The sequence below is a fragment of the Mustela putorius genome, unplaced genomic scaffold (assembly GCF_011764305.1).
Source record: "Mustela putorius furo isolate JIRA1106 unplaced genomic scaffold, ASM1176430v1.1 tig00000788_pilon_pilon_pilon, whole genome shotgun sequence".
NCBI lineage: Eukaryota > Metazoa > Chordata > Mammalia > Carnivora > Mustelidae > Mustela > Mustela putorius.
Window position 1 is genome coordinate 5372590 of NW_025421481.1, and position 18049 is coordinate 5390638.

Sequence of the window (18049 nt, forward strand, 5' to 3'; positions counted from 1 at the left end):
ACCATATTTTACAGACTCCACAAGGCAAGCCAGTGATACTAAGTTATTTGTCGAAAGTCACGCAGTTAGTGAGGCATTAAGTTAGGACTTTAACCCAGGTCTTCTGACTCAAACCCCGTGGTTGAAACACTAAGGCACACTTGCCCTCATTGCCAAGAAAGAGGAAAAGAGTGATGGTCTATGGTTACTTTTTAGTTTGGATTGTCAAATCAAGGCTTACCATTTGCAAAGCTATTCTCAATCTTCACTCTACTTCTGACCTCATGATCTTCTCCTCACAACCCCAGAGCTATCCTTGCCTTGAGAGGATCATGAGTGAGAGAGCTACCCAGAGAATGTAAACCAGGATAAACTATCTATGAGTTTTTCATTTTATTTTTTAAAGATTTTATTTATCTATTTGATGTAGAGAGAGAAATCACAAGCAGGGTGAGCAGCAGGGAGAGGAAGAGAGAGAAGCAGATTCCCCACTGAGCAATGGGCCCAGTGTGTGGCTCAATCCCAGGACCCTGGGATCATGACCTGAGCTGAAGGCAGACACTTAACCAACTGAGCTACCCAATCATCCTTATAAATCCTTTTTTTGTTTGTTTTAAAGGAATTCTCTACTGACTTCCTCAATGGTCAAACAAATGGACCTCTTGTCCTCAGAAATTGCTATACTAACAAGGAAACGAGTAGGACAATTTAGCTGATCAAGCAAACTGTTGTTCCTTAGTAAAATTCACACAGGATATTCTCATAAGATGGACTGGACACCTTTGCTTCTCTCTCAGTGATGCCCAACAGCCTCATGCTTTTTTTTCTAAAAATACATTTTCCTCTGCCATTCTGTGTACTGAATTTTGAAATAATAGCCACTAGTCATAGATGGCTACTTAAATTAATTTAAACAAATTAGAATAAATTCCTTAGTTATGCTGGTTTTATTTTAAGGGTTTGATAGCCACATGTGGATAGTGGCTATGGCATTTTGGACAAAGTAGATCTAGAATATTCCATCATCATGGAAAGTTCTGTTGGTCCTATGCCTATGGTACTTGGGAGCAATATGAATGATGCATTATTCATGGTAAGTGGGAGCATCAGCTATGAAGTCATGAAAAAAGGGAAGTCCCAGAGCAAATATTGGCAATGCTTTTCTGAAAACTATCCTTGAGAAGTTGGCCAAAGACTTTGAGTAATGTAATCTCATTGGAAAGACTTTTTCCACAGAGAAGGCTAAGAAGAGTGTTCTGTTTGCCTGGATCCTTAACCATCTAATTCTAATTGCTTGTCTTGATTATATTTTGGATGCCACTTATACCTATAGAACCTTAAGCATATTATTAAACATTGTTAACTTTCCACTTTCTCACCAGTAGAAGGGGAATAATAATGGTATGTAGCTCATAGGAGTGTTGCGAGAATTAATGTCAATGGCAGATAGTTATAGCACACTTATGATGTGCCAGGCATTCTTCTGAGAACTTGATTAAATAAAGCAAGTCACTCGTGTAAAGTTGAGGAATTTTCCCAAGACCATGTACCAGTAAATGACAGAGATGGACTTGCATGCAGGAAATCTGCTAACAGGTCTAAAATGTGCTTAAGCATGGTATCTGACTATTTCTTAAAGCACTCAAGAAACAGTAGTTGTTACCATTGTCACAATTTTTTTTTAAATCCCTGTAGATGTATACATTTGCAATCTGATTTCATAGTCAACCTTTCTCGGCTTGGTTAAAATGTTTAGTTTTTAAAGCTTTTGGAATTTAGAACTCTCCATTGAGATCTGTTTCTTAGTCTGCAAGGTTGAGAGCAAGGACCTGGATGGTATTATCCACCATCTGGCCACTTGTCTAAAATTCTTCATCTCTCTCCAGCCTTTTCCAAACTATTCATGCCTTATCAAAAGAAGCAGTAGTCCATTTTGTCATAAGTAAAGTCTCTGTCCTTAGTTCTTTACCTTCTTCCATTTCTTAACTCCACTAACAAGAGTTATCAGATCTGAGATTCCTGGAAGAACAAAAACCAACCCATAGTGAATTAATAAGAATCTTATATATTGCATAAATCTGCGGAAAAGATGTGGGTAAGAAACAATATTTAAATTATGCTAAAACATAGCTCCCATTTTGTGGGGGCTATGTGAGCCAATAGTATCCTTCCATCTTCTGGAAACTTCTGTTTATGATTTACCCATTAGAACAGAACTACATTCACTTGAGTTGAACCCAGTGAGATAAACCCAGTGACTTCAGATACCTGAAGTCAAATTCAGAAATATTCCACAAAACTGCATCTAAAGACCTTTAGGTGTATTTTATTTTATTTTTTTTTAAAGATTTATTTATTTATTTATTTGACAGAATGAGATCACAAGTAGGCAGAGAGGCAAGCAGAGAGAGAGAAGAGGAAGCAGGCTCCCTGCTGAGCAGAGAGCCTGATGCGGGACTCCATCCCAGGACCTTGAGATCATGACCTGAGCTGAAGGCAGAGGCTTAACCCACTGAGCCACCCAGGCGCCCCTCTTTAGTTGTATTTTAAAACATCTAGCTGATTTTGTAACATCTGAAAGATTCTTTCAATTTAAGCAAAATACATAAACAAGAATCAGATTCCAAAGTGAGTATCTTCTAATAAAAATAAAGCTTTACCCAGAGAAAACGGGCATCAGTAGCTGAGAGAAGCACAAAGTAATGCAAAAATAGCTAAAGGAAAGGGATGATGGGAGATAGGCCTCCTACCACTTGCTGGACTTCATTCAGAATGTGTCTTTGGAAAGAGTATTAGATACCCTAATAAAAAATAATATAAAACTATGGATTCCACAGCTATTGTTAGCAATGCCATAATACCAAGATGAGATAGAGTATGTGTTTCCTTTCTTAGGGCATCCACACATTTATTTCCATGCTGTCGGGGTTTGTTGGCTCCATGAAGATTCTTTGCATTCAACAATGTTAAAATAAATAGAACTTCCTTCCCTTAATGGGTAGAGCGGTGTTTGTCATTTCAACGATTTAAGTAGCAACAACTACGTTGTTGCTAGATTAATTAACTCTAGATTAATTATGTTATGTGATGCCTTCAGAACACTTTCCCAGACAGTCATTCAATTCTCCCAACAAGCTGTGACATGTCGTCATTATCCTTGTTTACAAAGGACAAAACTAAACTTCAGAGTGTCTCCATGGCCTCCAAGACTATTTCTTTCAATTTCATTGCTTATTTCCACTCACATTCAGGGAACTTTTCCCAATATCACTGAGCTAAAAGAACCAGGACTCATTGTACTGGGAACGATAGATACGGGAGCATAAGACAGTACCTTCTATTGCTTATTCTGTGCTATTGTTAGAATGCTTTCCCATTAGTCTGAAATTCTGTGATTTTTTTGAGTTCTTAAAGCACAATTCACTAAAAGAATACATGGGTTGTATTTAACATACCATCTCCTACCCTATTCTCCATACCAAACCACAGGAAGCTATGGACTTTGCCATCATTACCTTTTATTATGCACTAATTGCATCAAGGCCCTGCCTTCTTCACTCATCAGGGAACTCGTTCTCAATTCACTAAATTAATCTTTGACCAAGCTTCCTGGCTTGCAGGATGTCCCAAAGGAAAAGAGACTTATCTCTTTGGGGTCACCATGTCCTTCCATGCCGAGTTCTGTGTGTGGATTGAGTTACCAATGAGCTAGATTCCCATCTGAGTTTGTCAGGGACGTGTGACAGCAGAATAAAGGACCTCACAAGGTCATTCCAGCCTCTTCTCTACAACTCTATTCTGTCTAGGCTTCTTTCCTTTTTTTCCTGCAAACAGCAGCCTAAGAAACAGAACTATAGAGCAAATCTGTACCATCCCCCCTCAAAATCTTAGCCTTCCTTTGAATACTTAAACTGATTTGGGGAAAAATCCCATTTATAGTGTGTGGCAAACCCCTCTGGTGGCAGTGTCACATCCTTCAGCCCACTCCTCATTTCAGCTGTAGCCACAGCAAATGATCACACCTGAGTTCAGACTCACCTCATATTCGGTCTGTCATTTCAGGAGCATGCCACACATCTTTTTGCTTTCTGCCCAGAACTTCTCCAACATCACAAGAGACCACTTGGCCTGATTCCACTAGGAGTAATAGAAGCACAACCCAGAAGTGCTGGAGACCTTATGTCTTCAGGGGTGATATTCAACCTGTTACGAACTGCCCCAGCCCTTGGTCCCTCGAAGACAATTCTCTGTGCTACCCCCAGGGGTGTCAGGTTCCCTTACACAGCAGTGACCCTCATAATTCATCTTGTCTTGGTTTTCCTCTATCCCTGTCTCATGACCCCAGTCTTTTGCTTCCACTATCCATGATCACCTCTCACATGGATTACCTGCATACAAGTCCCTGCGTTGGGCTCTTCTCTTCAGGGCTACCATTTATACATGTGGAGCTGCTTCCCCTTCACCTTAAGCAAAGCCTTCAGTGAGTGAGGGGTTCATAGCCATCTGTGGAAGACACTGAAAGTCTTCACTCCAGAGGTCATCACTGTCTCCAGTGCCCATTAGTGAGTGCTCATCAGTATTTGCAGAATAATCTTCATATCACCTTCCTAATGTCCCAACACGGGGATTTCATTATGGCTCTTTTAATCACCTGCAGGGAGAACAGCCATACCTAAGGCCACCTTAAGAGTCACATCCTGGGTCAGATGAGTACCAATGAATCCAAGTTGCCACTTTCTGACACAACTGTAGCAATTTGTGGACTCAATTGTTAAAACTATACAGAGGTTCCAGAATATGTAGTCTAATAATCTCCCATTACCCATACTAGTTGGGAATACAAGGGTCCAATGAGAATACAAGTTCCAGAGCCCATTCTCTAGACCATTTCAACTGCCCTAAATAAAAATGAAAAGACAAGGAAGTCCATTCCAGACTTTGAGCTTTTTCATTTACTATTTCCTCCATCTAGAATGTTCTCCTTGGCTTCTTGCCTGTCAGTCTGAGCTCAGTTGTCAACTCCTCAGAGGCATTTCCCAACCACAGAAGTTAGAGCAACCCCATCCTTCCAGTTACTCTAATATCACCCTGTCTTGTTGTTTTTATAGCACTCACCACTACCTGATGATAGTTTGCTTATTTATTTATTTATTTATTTATTTATTTGCGTGTTTATTGTGAGTCTACCCTCCACTAGGATTTTGCCTGTCTTACTCCCTGCTTTCTTCCAATGCCTAGTATATAGCTGGTACTCAACTTTTGGGCAGAAGAAAGGATGGCTATCCATATTCTCTACCATCAGCCTCACTTTCCTTTGTTGTAATGACATGATAGCTATTATTCATTACACAGACCATTAGAAAAGAATTCCACTCTCCAGCTAGTTGGGCCCATGGGTTAACACTTGTGAATCTCTGGTATATCTCAAGATCCAGGAGTGGTGAGTTCAGCATTGCCAGTTACTCACCCATGGGCCACAATGTTTTCCCTAGAGCTCTGCATCCTAAGCTCAGGGTGGAAGTCCAAAGAATCCGTCAGTGTCATCAGGACACAAAAGATGAGGAGGAGGAATAAAGAAATTAAAATGCAAGTCTTTATCCACCCCTTTGGCATATGTTTAGCTCAGGTTAGTTAAGCAGAGTGAGATCAAGGGCCTGGGAGGAAAGAGATGTAATAATAATGCTTAGAGCTAGCTCTAGAACTTAATGCAGAAAAAGAAAAAGTGTCCCCATGGCCACCCCAGATACTGGCGTACCAGGAGAGAAGACCAGATGAATATTTGAGAAAACTGCTCCAGCCAGGAATAACAGCTGTGCTTATAGCATGTGCAGCCTGTGCTCTCAGGAATCTTCAATGACAGTGTTAGGAAACAAGATGAGAATATGGTCTAGCAAAGGAGAGCTAAAGGAAAAGCAACACTGGAGGCATGAGTCACAGTGCTTCCTTAAGCAATCATTCCCAGATGCTTCTAACTTGACAGCACCCCCACAATTTTGCTCTCTCTGCTCACATCTTTTTCACTTCATGGCTGATGAGGTTAGCCTTCAATCTAACATGCTTGCTTGAGGGTCTTACCACGTAGTCATAAAATTTCAGTGAGGTAAAAAAATAATCTTGTGTGAAATTTTCCTTAGTTTATGATATGCACTTATAGTTCTAATTATCTTGAGTTCTGATTAGTAGACAAGAATTATGAAGATGTCCATGCACCGTTTATTTTAAGAACTAATAGAAGGGTAGACCAGAAGCAAATAATCAGGTAGCCGGCCATGGAGGTAGGGCTCATTGGCCTTGAATGCATGTACATGGAAGAAATAAGACAAGTATGTCTGACAACTGGCATTTCACAAAAGATACTACTGCCTTAGGTCTCTCTGAGCGTTATTCATAAATATCTCTTTTTTTTCTCTAAACTTCTTTTCTCCTTCCCTTTTATTAGTTATTACTTGGTTCTTATTAACAAATGCAAACTAAGGTTAATAAAATATGGTCATTGCCTTTAAATGCTATTATACTGCATGAGGCAGGTAGATATGTAAATAGGTAATACAAATAAAAGAACTCTCCTTGGAAATGACCCTCTAAACCACTGTACACTAAGATACTAATGAGTAGTAAATAATAGCATAAGCTATTAATTAATCTCTTTCAAGGATGTCTGCAACCAAATAGGGGATCATCCCTTCAAACACTGAATTTTGTGGAATTTCAAATGTTTGCATTTTCACTATCATAGTCTACCATGTTCCATGCATTGATGGAGAGTAGGAGAGTAGAAAACTGGGAGCATCTAAGTCTCCCAGCAGGGCTATTGTACAAAAGGGAAGTATTTTATAAGTGGCAGGCGGCTTCCCTACCCCATCCCAAATATTGCTGCTGTTGAGTTTGCTGGTGTTCCCAATTAAAACTCTTTATAATGACAGTTTTTTCATAAATGCATAAAGTGAAGCAATATATCATTTTATGGTGTCATCTAGTTACAGATCTACTGAAAACAACCTAGAACAGTTTGTCCTCAATCCAATTTAAATGACTAATCATGACACTATGCCATATATCCCCCAGCATGAGATGAATAGTGGAAACTGTAATCTAAGTAATCTCAGCTTTTCATAGGTATAATATTAAACCATAAGAAGCATGATTTCATACTTTAGTACATGCTATAATAATATCAGAATTAGCCTGTAACAGGAATTCATTTCTACTCTCACGTCTGTTAATTATCTAGCCTCATGGCCTTGGGCTAGTCACAAAGCTCTCAGTCTTGCAGTCCTCATCTATAAAAAAGAAGACCATTAGGTTCAATAAATCCAAGGTCTGATCCAACTCTAATCTGGCATAGTACTTAATGTTTACTGAGTACTTGGGAGGAACAAAAACATTTGCCAGTCTCTGCTGGATTCATCATCTAGACATTTTCCCCCCTATATTTCCAGGTTGCCTTTTTTTTTTTTAATTTAAATTCAAGGGAACTTGACAACTTACCAAATAAATTGTCAGAAAGAGAAAATTCTTCTGTGACAGGTAAGTGGGAGTGTTCGATGAGATTCATTTTTGATCCCAACCAAATTGTTCTATTGGAGAGAACGCCCCTTCGTTATGGTGGTCTTCAAAAAAACCCAAAAAAACTCTGAAAGACAAAGCAATAAGTAGAGAGTTTGAGGAAGGATTGGCAGTGTAGATAGTTGAGAGTGAGAGAGAAGGAGGGAACAAAAACTTACACACAAAATAGCAAATAGATACCTTTGTAGACATTTTGCCATAGCCTTTCAGTACATATCTGCTTTCAATATTTATCATTTTTACACCTCATTTGGACTCACAAATGCCCAGGATATGTGCCTTCAAAAGAGAGACTCTAATGTCTGGTAAAACACCATATGTTTTCATTTAAGTTTCAGCACTTGAGAAATTTGGGCAAGATTTGATGACATTTTGGTTATTTCTTTATTTCTTTTACAAGTAGAAAAAATAGAAAGAAATAGAAAGTCATGGACAAAAATGTGATAAATCAATAACTTATTATCTTAAACCTTATTCCAAAGTTGAGCAGGTATTTACAAAGACACAAAAGTGATTTAAGACCACTTCCTGCTGGAATCTTCTTGAGTAGGCACTATGTTGGCAAATCAAAAATTCAGAAAGTGTTGTCTCAGAATCTTAACTTTTGCTTTTGTCAGAAAATTTCAGAGGCTTGCATTTTCACTCTTGGGGTCTCCCATGGTTTATATTTATGTGAGGTAAAAAAAAGTTATGGTAAAAAGAAAAATAATGTTAGATCTCACCAAAGTGTCTGAAGTTTCATCATGAGGAAATGTCCAGAATGAATCCAAGAGCCCAAGAGAAGCAATGTTTACTTTTAGTTATATTTTTAGGTCTTCTTTTCCTCCTGCCTTCCAATATTTCTCCCACTTTCCTGCAGAAGTAATTTAAAAGGTCAAATAATGAAAACTTGTGTTATCAGAATCTCTTTTCCAAGGCTGTTTTCCAAGGATGATATTCAAACCTCTTGATCTTGTCTCCACCAAGAAATCATTTTGTTTACAAATAAGTAACTATATTTGCTATTCAGGAAGATAATATAGGGTTTCTGTAGAGCAAATATTTATTTCTTTAGACTGTCCCTGCCATTTATGTCTTTATTTATTGTTCTTTCACTCATCAGAATGTTCCAGTTCAAGCAGAAGTGAGATTCAGATACACTGGGCTACTGGTAAGGCAGTCTACGAGACTATGTTGCTGCCTTCATTCCATTATTCATGCTTTCAAAAAACATTTATTGAGAACTTATTCAGTACTAAATTCTGGGCTGGATCTTTGGAGATAAAACAGTGAAAGGAAAAAGAAATGTCTATGACTGATGACATCAAGCTTAATAAAGAAAAGAGACATTAAAAATAATCACACGGGGGTGCCTGGGTGTCTCAGTGGGTGAAGGCCTCTGCCTTTGGCTTGGATCATGATCCCAGGGTGCTGGGATGGAGCCCCATGTCGAGCTATCTGCTCAGCAGGGAGCCTGCTTCCCCCCCTCTCTCTCTGGCTGCCTCTCTGCCTACTTGTGATCTCTGTCTGTCAAATAAATAAATTAAATCTTTAAAAAAATTTTTTTTAAAAATCACATGTATACACAGATGATTACAGATTGTCATTACAATAACCCCAAGATTAAGGCCCTAATAGAGAGGTTTTAGTGTGAAAAGGAGTCAAGATATGGAAAATGCTGATGAAGGATATGGTTTTAAGGGCAGTTTCTAAAGACGGTCAAGACTAGGGTACATCTGAGTTGATGAGAAGACACTAGAGAGGGGGTGGTTGAAGACAGAAGAAAGAAAGAAAACCTCCTGCTACAGGACACAAACCATACCCACTATGGGAATGCAGACAGATCTGGGCCCATCTAGTGAACCAATGGCATGCCCTACCAGAATCTATTCTCCAGGAAGCCAAGGAGCCTGCTGGGAGAAAACCCATTCTAAAGGCAGGTGGAGCCAAGAACCATGACCTTCACCCTAAAGCAAACCTTAGTCATTTGAGAAATGTGTAATTCTCACTGTAGCACAGTGTTTGGCCAATCCATACTGGATTCAAAACTCCTTTCTACCGCTATAAGCTGAAAAGAAAAGCTATAAATAAAAATGAAACCTAGAAACATTGATGTAAAAAGTAGAGGTAGACCCTTCCAACAGAATTCTTCCAACAAGTAGGAGAGAGTAGTTGCTTCAGAGCCACCCTCGCTCTCACACCACTCTGCCACATATCACAATGGAACTTTGACCCCAAGAGGACCAGGGCCTTTCTGGGGAAATTGTGTAATAGGAGCAGCATGCTAGGTCTCACCATAATCCACAGAAAAGCAGAGAAATCGTGACTACTGGTTGGCCACTGTTCTCACTCATGGATACAAGAAATAACGGAAGCAGCAGCCAGAACAAACCTGATCATGAACCAACAGGATACCCTAAGGCATTTCTGAAATACTTGGACTTTGACAGAAAGCTAAAGGTCCTAAGGAATAAACCAGTGAAAGTTGAATGAGACCTCATTCAGACTCACAAGCTAGTTGCAGATTAGGGAGAATCAACGTTTAATATGTGTATATAAATTATATAGGTGTGTATTCACTGTGTATATATTAATATATCAACTAATTATGTGTAATAATTGTGTGTGCATGTCTGCATATGGTATAATAAATGGATTGAAAACATCCCCCAAATTCAGACAACTATTATTCTAGATAGAGGTCCTCTTCTGGAATAGAAAATCCCACAGTTTCCCAAAATAATAATTTCCAGGAACCCACAATATACAGAGACTCTTATTTTCCTAATATTCAATCCAAACGTATGCCCTGTAATTTAAGACCCATATACTCTAATCTTAAAAAAAAAAAAAAAAAAAAAAAGGAGATTTTGGTTCTTTGTCTCTTCCTTTGGGTTTCCTTCTGTGCTTTTTCTCACACTTGTCTTTTTTAATCTTTAGTCATGTTCATCAAGCTCCCTCATACTTCTGTACCATATGATAACTCTGTAGTGTTTTCCAGGTATACTCATCTTCATGTTGGATTCCTATATTTTCCTGTATATGTTCATATAACTTGGTACCTTCAAGTGCCTGGCACATAATAGGCCCTCAAGAAATGTTAGCTCAATTAAATAACCTGTATTAACTGTTTCTCCTACTTTGTTCTGCCCAGTTCCCTGTCATTTGTCATGTTCTTCCTGGAAGTGGCAAAAGATAAGGATATGATTATCCTTATTAGCACAAAGGACGTAATTTATCAATCTCTTACCCAAATGAAAGCCCAGTTACTCTAATTCTATAGCAATTGGGTTATTACCCCTGGCTGGAGATCCATTATGTAGGTTCCCCCTGATTAGCTAACAAGAAAGCCCTCCAGATCCAGAATCCATGGCAGAGTCTGCTCAAACCAGGTTGGATGGAGTTATGATTCCTGAAGGGGCTTAAAGAAAAGGAAACTCTAATTTTCAAAGTGGTAACACAAGCACATGGTAGGAAAATCAAACAGTACACTTAAAGCTTGCCCCTTTGCTTATATACTTATGGTTGTCTTCACACAATAGGTGAGTTAAAAAGTTTCAACATAGTCCACATAGTCACTATCTGGTCTTTATAGAAAACACTTGTGATCCCCACTCTGATCTACAGAGACATGTATGGAAGTGTTGAATCCATAGTCAGAGTAGTGGTGTAGAAGGCTTGGGTGGATACATAGGAAATTTCCACAGCATCTGTAATACTCTCCTTCTTAAGCTGGAGGGTAAATACAAGGGGGTTGATGATAGTACTCAATGTTTTTGCATGTGGGAAATATTTCATGATGAAAAAGATTGAATGGAATTATATGTGTAAAAATCTTCCTCATCTGTGAAGTTATGCAAGTTCATACATGATTCTGTCCTCCTTCACATTCTCAAGGCTCTGAGGAGAGAGTATCCTTTTCTTTTAAAAAAATTATTTATTGATTTATTTATTTGACAAAGAGACAGAGAGAGGATGAGTTGGGGAGGGGTGTAGAGGGAGAGGGAGAAACTAAGCTCCCCACTGAGCAGGGAGCTTAGTATGGGGCTCAAACCCAGAACTCTGGGATCATGACCAGAGCTGAAGGCAGACGCTTAACTGACTGAGCCATCCAAGTGCCCCCAAAGTATTCCTTTCCATTGAATGTTTGGGGACTCTAACTGTGGCCAGTGAGGCACTACTGGAAGCACTGAATGGCACAATGAGATCTATGTTTAAGAGTACTCTAGGGAGATGGTAGGATGAGGAGGGTAAGCAGTGAAAGGCAGACATCTGTGGCTGAAGTGAGGGGATCACGTGCTTCACTTTATGGGGTCTTGGGAAATGGAAAATAGGGGCCTTGAATACAGCAAACATAAAGAGGGGGCAGGGAGAAGAAAGCCTGATGATTCAAAGCTTAAGCCCTGAGTATCAGTAGAAGCAGGAACAAAATGTTTATTTTACTTCATGTTTATTTGTATGATGCTGTACGCTAAGTCTTAACTTAAGGACCCAAGAACAGTTTCAGAAATCATTCACACTGTTTGTTTTTAATGTGATAAGACACAGAGTGACTGGTAACTTAGACTCCAAATTTCTGGTTATCAATTTTTACTTGTTTAGATCCTTTGTGTCACTGGAAGTTCATGGTGTGGATCTCCTCTGATGCAGCATAAACCATTTGCAAACAGAGACCTTGGAGAAACCCTGTTCAATTAAACAGCTTTGACTCTGATTTAGAAGAATCTCAGTTCTCAGAAGATGAAGATAAAAACCAGTTACATGTGCTGGTCCTCTATAAACTGTTCACACTCAAGGACACCATCCTTGGTGACGCTTTTCTCAGATGAACTTAGTTGTTGAGGGCAAAGTTAAATATGTAAAGCATTCTTAAAGAACAGTAAAAAAAAAAAAAGTAAGCTTTTTCTAGCTGTCATTATTTCATGCCCAGGGGAAGCTCTGGATTCAGCTAAAATTTGGAAGAATGTTCTTAAGAGAAAAGAGAAAGGAACTCTTAAAAAAAAAAAAGAAAATCTGGTCTTCCCAGAAGCACTCAAACTGAAGTAATTCTTTTCAGGGCAAGAATACAATGTAAGGGACATTGATCCTTCCCAAAGTCCAGAGAGATGTATAAGACAATGTTCGACCGGTACCAACCAGAGGTCAGGAAGGATGACCTTGAGCCAGTGTGGTCATTGTGATCACATTACCCTGAAAGTGTTGCCCTCTAGGAACAAAACAGTATTTATTACTGTACATATTTGGGGGGAGATAGACAAATAATATCTATCATTTTATGAGTACTTACTATGTGTCAGCATCCATACTATGTTATCTCATTTAATCTATAATTAGTCAAGTATTAACATACAAACTTTATAGATGAGAAAACTGAGATTCAAAGAGATTCAGCAAACTTCACAAGGTCATGCTTCTCAAGGTCACTCTGACACATTGACCTTCTCACCTAGTGGTAAGCAGAACAGGGATGTAAACCCACATCTAACTCTAAATTCATGCTCACTCATGCAGCTCTCCCACCGAGACTGTAACTAACCACTTACTAATCCCTAGTGAGGTGAATCGGCAGTTCTGCAAAGTCACTTCTGCCTAAGGCAGTCAATGCATTCATATGTACAAATTAATTAAGCCTGTAAAGGATTTGCCTGTTATATTTATATTATATTATATTATATTATATTATATTATATTATATTAATTCTTCTTTTGTGTTTCTCAAGTCTCCATTAAAGTATATTACCTTCAGGTATTGTGAACCAAAAATACCTACAGCCTCTACAGCCCTTTGAGTTTCTGCATATGGGAGTTATACAATGGGGCTTAAAGAGTGGCTGAGCTTTATCTCCAACTAGATAAAAAAGTTGAGTCCCCTAGGGCCATGAACCTGACTGTAAGTATTCCCTCTATTCTGTACTTGCCTCTTGCTTGTCTTGCTCAAGCCCCAGTCCAGCTTCTCTTGACTAGCATTACCCTTCAGGAGGTTTTCATACCACTGAGTACTTCTTCTTGTCATAGTTTTAATTTTGTCTTTTCATTTGTGGTGATTGATTGTCTGTCTTCCCCACTGTACCATCAGTTCTAGGAAAGCTCACCCAGGATCTCCAGTGCCTAGCAGACTGCCAGACACATAGTAGATATGCAAGAAATATTGTTGATTGAATGCATTAGAGGATGGATGAATAAACTAACTGAATGCACAAATGGAAACTGAATAGTATACCTTCACAGATAACCAACCACCTTTAGAATCAGTCTTGTTTGGGCCACAGGATCATTAGTGAATTGAAATGTCCAAGAAAACACATAAAAACTAAAGAAGGATTTTTTTTAAAGATTTTATTTATTTATTTGACAGAGATCACAAGTAGGCAGAAAGGCAGGCAGAGAGAGAGGGGGAAGCAGGCTCCCTGCTGAGCAGAGAGCCCGATGTGGGACTTGATCCCAGGACCCTGGGATCATGACCTGAGCTGAAGACAGAGGCTTAAACCACTGAGCCACCCAGGTGCTCCTGGAGAAGGATTTTTTAAATCACATACAAAACCTGATAACTGAGGCTGTTTTCCCACAATGGATCCCTAATTAGTGAACTGTATCCATTCCTGTTGAAAATCTCTTATCCATTTTATACATGGAATTGAACACCCCAGGAAATAGTTTTAATAACCCTCCCAAATCTCCTTTTGTTAATTTCTCTTTCCTGAGAATTACCAGAAATAGTGTTTTGTCTTCTTAATATTTACTCTTCATAGTCAGGAAAGCTGTCTCCTTTTCCCTACAATCTGCTATATTCAGAATGGTCAAGAAGTTGTTTTCAGGCACAGAGTGAGTCCTTAAAAGGCTCATAAAAGATCCAGAAAATGTTACGCAAATTGCTGTAGTGATACCAATGTAATCTTGAACCAAAAACTGACTTTGCAGTTTTTCCCACTATGCAGTGAAGTCTATTTCTCCACCCCTTTAATGAGTTGTTATTATTGTGATTTGCTTTGACCAACAGAATTGTTCTATTCCAAGGCTAAGGCTCAAGAGACCTGTGGCTTCTGTTTTCACCCTCTTGGAATGATGTCCTGAGACCATCACACCATAAAAAGATGGGGAATGAAATACTCCAGGCAAAAGAGACTTAGCCATTGCAAGCATCCCAACCAACAGCAACATCAAGGACCCAGTCGTGGAAGTAAGACCTAGTTGATACTCCAGTTGAAATCAGTTGCATGATTGAGCCCAGGAAAAAGCAGAACCAACTAGCCAACCCATAGAATTATAAGAAATGATAAGGACAACTTTTTCCTCCCCATGCAGCTGGGTAACTAAGGACTCATATATAGTGATGCCTTGTGGCCACAACTCCACTGGCAGCAAGTAATACAGCAATAAGAAATAGCTGGGAAGAAGAAAATTGTTCCTATGTCTCTTAGCCCCTTCACGCTCTCTGTTGCTAGGATGAAAGAGGAAAATGAGACTTTAGAAAAACAAGGGGAAAATTCTCACTATCAAAAAAAGAACATATTCCAGGGTGCCTGGGTGGCTCAGTGGGTTAGAGCCTCTGCCTTTGGTTCAGGTCGTGATCCCAGGATTCTGGGATCGAGTCCCGCATCGGGCTCTCTGCTTGGTGGGGAGCCTGCTTCCTCCTCTCTCTCTACCTGCCTCTCTGCCTACTTGTGATCTGTCTGTCAAATAAATAAATAAATAAATAAATAAATATATTTTTTTAAAAAAAAGAAAGAAAGAAAAGAAAAGAACATACTCCTTCATGCTTTCCTTCATCCACCCACCTATGGACAGCATGAGTCTGTTCGAATCTGTCACATGGTGATGTGTATTCTCCTGGCTTTCATAACCTTCAGACTCTGTGAACCACAGCAGTGCTAAGCTCTTCTTGGACATCCCTAATCATAGCACCATGGTGGGCTCATGGAGTCTTTAATTAAAATACTGATGACTGAAGTCTCCAACCAGTGCTCCTAGACTAATCTCTGGGTTAAAGCAAATACGGTTGGAAGTTTCCAGTTACCGCTGCTAATGGCGCAGCTACTAGAAAACACTCTACAAGGCTTTAGGACTTCTCACAGCTGTGCTAGGGCTTAACACGTCACCCCTTCCCACTAAAACGTTTACAGGCTGCTTTGCCTGCTCTCCCATTAGTCCTGATGTCAACGTTTCCCAGTTTCTGACAAAGTCAGGGTAGCAAGGAAAGGACTTTGGAGTCAGAAAGACCTGCCCTCATGTTCAGTACCTGCGACTTCCTAACTGTGTGATCGTGAATAGGTTATTTGTCCTCTGAGGGGGAGCCTGCTTGGCTCAGTGGGTAGAACATGTGACTTTTGCTCTCAGGGTCGTGAGTCCTAGCTCCACATTGTAGGTAGAGTTTACTCAAAAAATAAACAAACAAAAAAATGAGCTGTCCACTTTGAGCCTCTGTTTGCTCATCTGTAAAATGAATATAAGAAAAACTCCCAAGCAGGCTCATTGTGAGAAAGAAACAAGCAGTTGAGGGAAAGCCTGTGACATATTAGTAGACACTCAAAATCAGCAAACTCCACTACACACTCATGGACACACATATTTCTTTTCCATTCCTTACAAAGTATTACCAGGTGTTGCATCACAATCTGGCCAGATTTGGGAGGCATGGAACTTGTGGGAAGACCAGAGTACATTCTTTTCCCTCTCGGACTCTGGAAAGAGGGCAGAGGAGTCTGGAGGAAAACACAGTTGCAGATACTGAGGGAGGGTCTCAGAACAAGTGTGTGCTGTCCCTAAGTGGTAATTATCAGCTACCTCCAAGTTGCATCAGCCACATTGCAACATTCTCAGCAAAACAGAAGAGTCCACGGTGCAAATGGCATAGGTCCATCATTTGGAGGAGGGGGTGACTCAAAGATGAAGTGTTTATCATTTCATAAAATCACAGCTAGAAACCCAGTGATGGCTCGCTCTACTTCTCTTGTCGATACTCTGAGGTCCCTTTATCTAAGGCAGCCCCAGAGGCAATATCAGATTTCTTTAAAACTCAGGTGAGTTTCCCAAGGAGAGAATCCAAAGTGAGTCATGAGTATCCCCTCCCCACCTTGAAATAAAAACTCAATAAAGAGAAACAACCCAGAATCACCTTATAATTAGTTGCCTAATTCACTATGGCAGTAAGTGGACAAGGCAATGTTTTATCTGTAGATTCAGACCTTGGACAATTTTAATCTCAAAGTTCTTCCTAACATTTTCCATCTTTTTTAGTGTTTCCATCCAATATTAATACTATAAGTGGAAACCAAGTTTACAACCAAAATCAAAAGAGAAAGCTTTTTAAACCTACTCTTCTTCTAGGAAAAATTTTATTTCAGTTACGCATGGCTTAAACATCGTCCTGTCCCTAGATCTCAAGTCATTTGAGATTAGCAGTATTCCTAAACTCACAGCAAGATTTGATAAATCACCAAAATAGAGCATACTATTCAGGTCAAATTGTCTATGGAATCAGAACAGAGAAACTTCCGAAATTCACTGTCTCTGTGATTCTCTTGGATAACCACAATGTTTAAAAGATATTCCTAAATAATTTGTCAATAAGGTAAGCAACTGTTAGACCCATGAACTCCTGCTTCCTCTTGTTTGTTTTTAGAGTTTCTTTCCTTTTCTTTCCCTTCTCGTTTTCAGGATTTTGCATTAGACTCTAGTAACTTAGAATTCATCCATCGATCAAACTTCCTGATATTAAAGAGAAGTTTTAAATGATAACTTCCCCTCTGCTGCCTTCAGATGGATACCTGGCCCCAGAGGAATTAGGTACTCACTTAGATTGTCTCAGGTTGGAGATGAACTCTCAAGGCCCTCGGAGGATTCTGAGGCCAATCTTCTTCTCCAAATCACAGCACTTTTGCTACAAATGCTCAGAACCTGGGTTTGCATTGGGGTGATTCCAGGAGACAGCAGCGTGAGGAGGAGGAGGAGGAGGAGGAGGAGGAGGAGAAAGAGGAGGGAGTTCTAGTAAAAGCTGTGGATGATCACCGACGGCCTTCTGGCTCAGCAGCAACATCTCTTCCTTGGCTCCGTGCCTCATGAACACAGATTAGTCATTAACAATCCTTTCCCCGATAAATGATATAAACATAGAAAGGAACCTTGGGAGGGCCTCGAGATTCCCAGGACAAACTCCCACAGCCCCAAAGAAAGGAATGGGACCTGTCCAAGAAACCCTGAAGCTCAGCTTTTAAAGCGAATCTCCTCAGGCTCCTTGGTAGGGTTCTGAGTCCCCAGGTGTCTGCAGGCTGGTCTGAAACTGAACTGTCTTTTCCCCTCCCCCCTAATTTCTTTTAATAGCTCCACCACCTCCCAGGGACTGAGGTTAGCAACTGAGCCTTCTTGACCCTTCCCTCTCCTGGGCCTCCTATAGCAAGTAATAACAGATCCATGTGGATTCTATCTTTGGACTGTCTCTTATTTCCAACCCACCCTGTTCCTCTGCTAATTTGGGCCTACCACAGCCTCCTTTCTGAAGAACAGCATCGGCCTCATACCTCTTTTCTCT

At 39.9% G+C, this 18049-nt stretch overlaps 1 protein-coding gene across 1 annotated transcript in view; it reads right to left on the reverse strand.

Moving 5' to 3' along the window:
* The window catches only part of NR1H4 (nuclear receptor subfamily 1 group H member 4), a 62460-nt gene extending 44911 nt beyond the window's left edge, over positions 1-17549 (reverse strand). The window contains exons 1-3 of the mRNA XM_004742957.3: positions 17316-17549; positions 8268-8398; positions 7468-7612 (exon numbers count right to left, since the gene is read on the reverse strand). Coding sequence (XP_004743014.1) covers positions 7468-7534 — 67 coding nt within the window. The 5' untranslated portion in view covers positions 7535-7612; positions 8268-8398; positions 17316-17549. The remainder of the gene's footprint in view (positions 1-7467; positions 7613-8267; positions 8399-17315) is intronic.
* Positions 17550-18049: the final 500 nt, after the last annotated feature.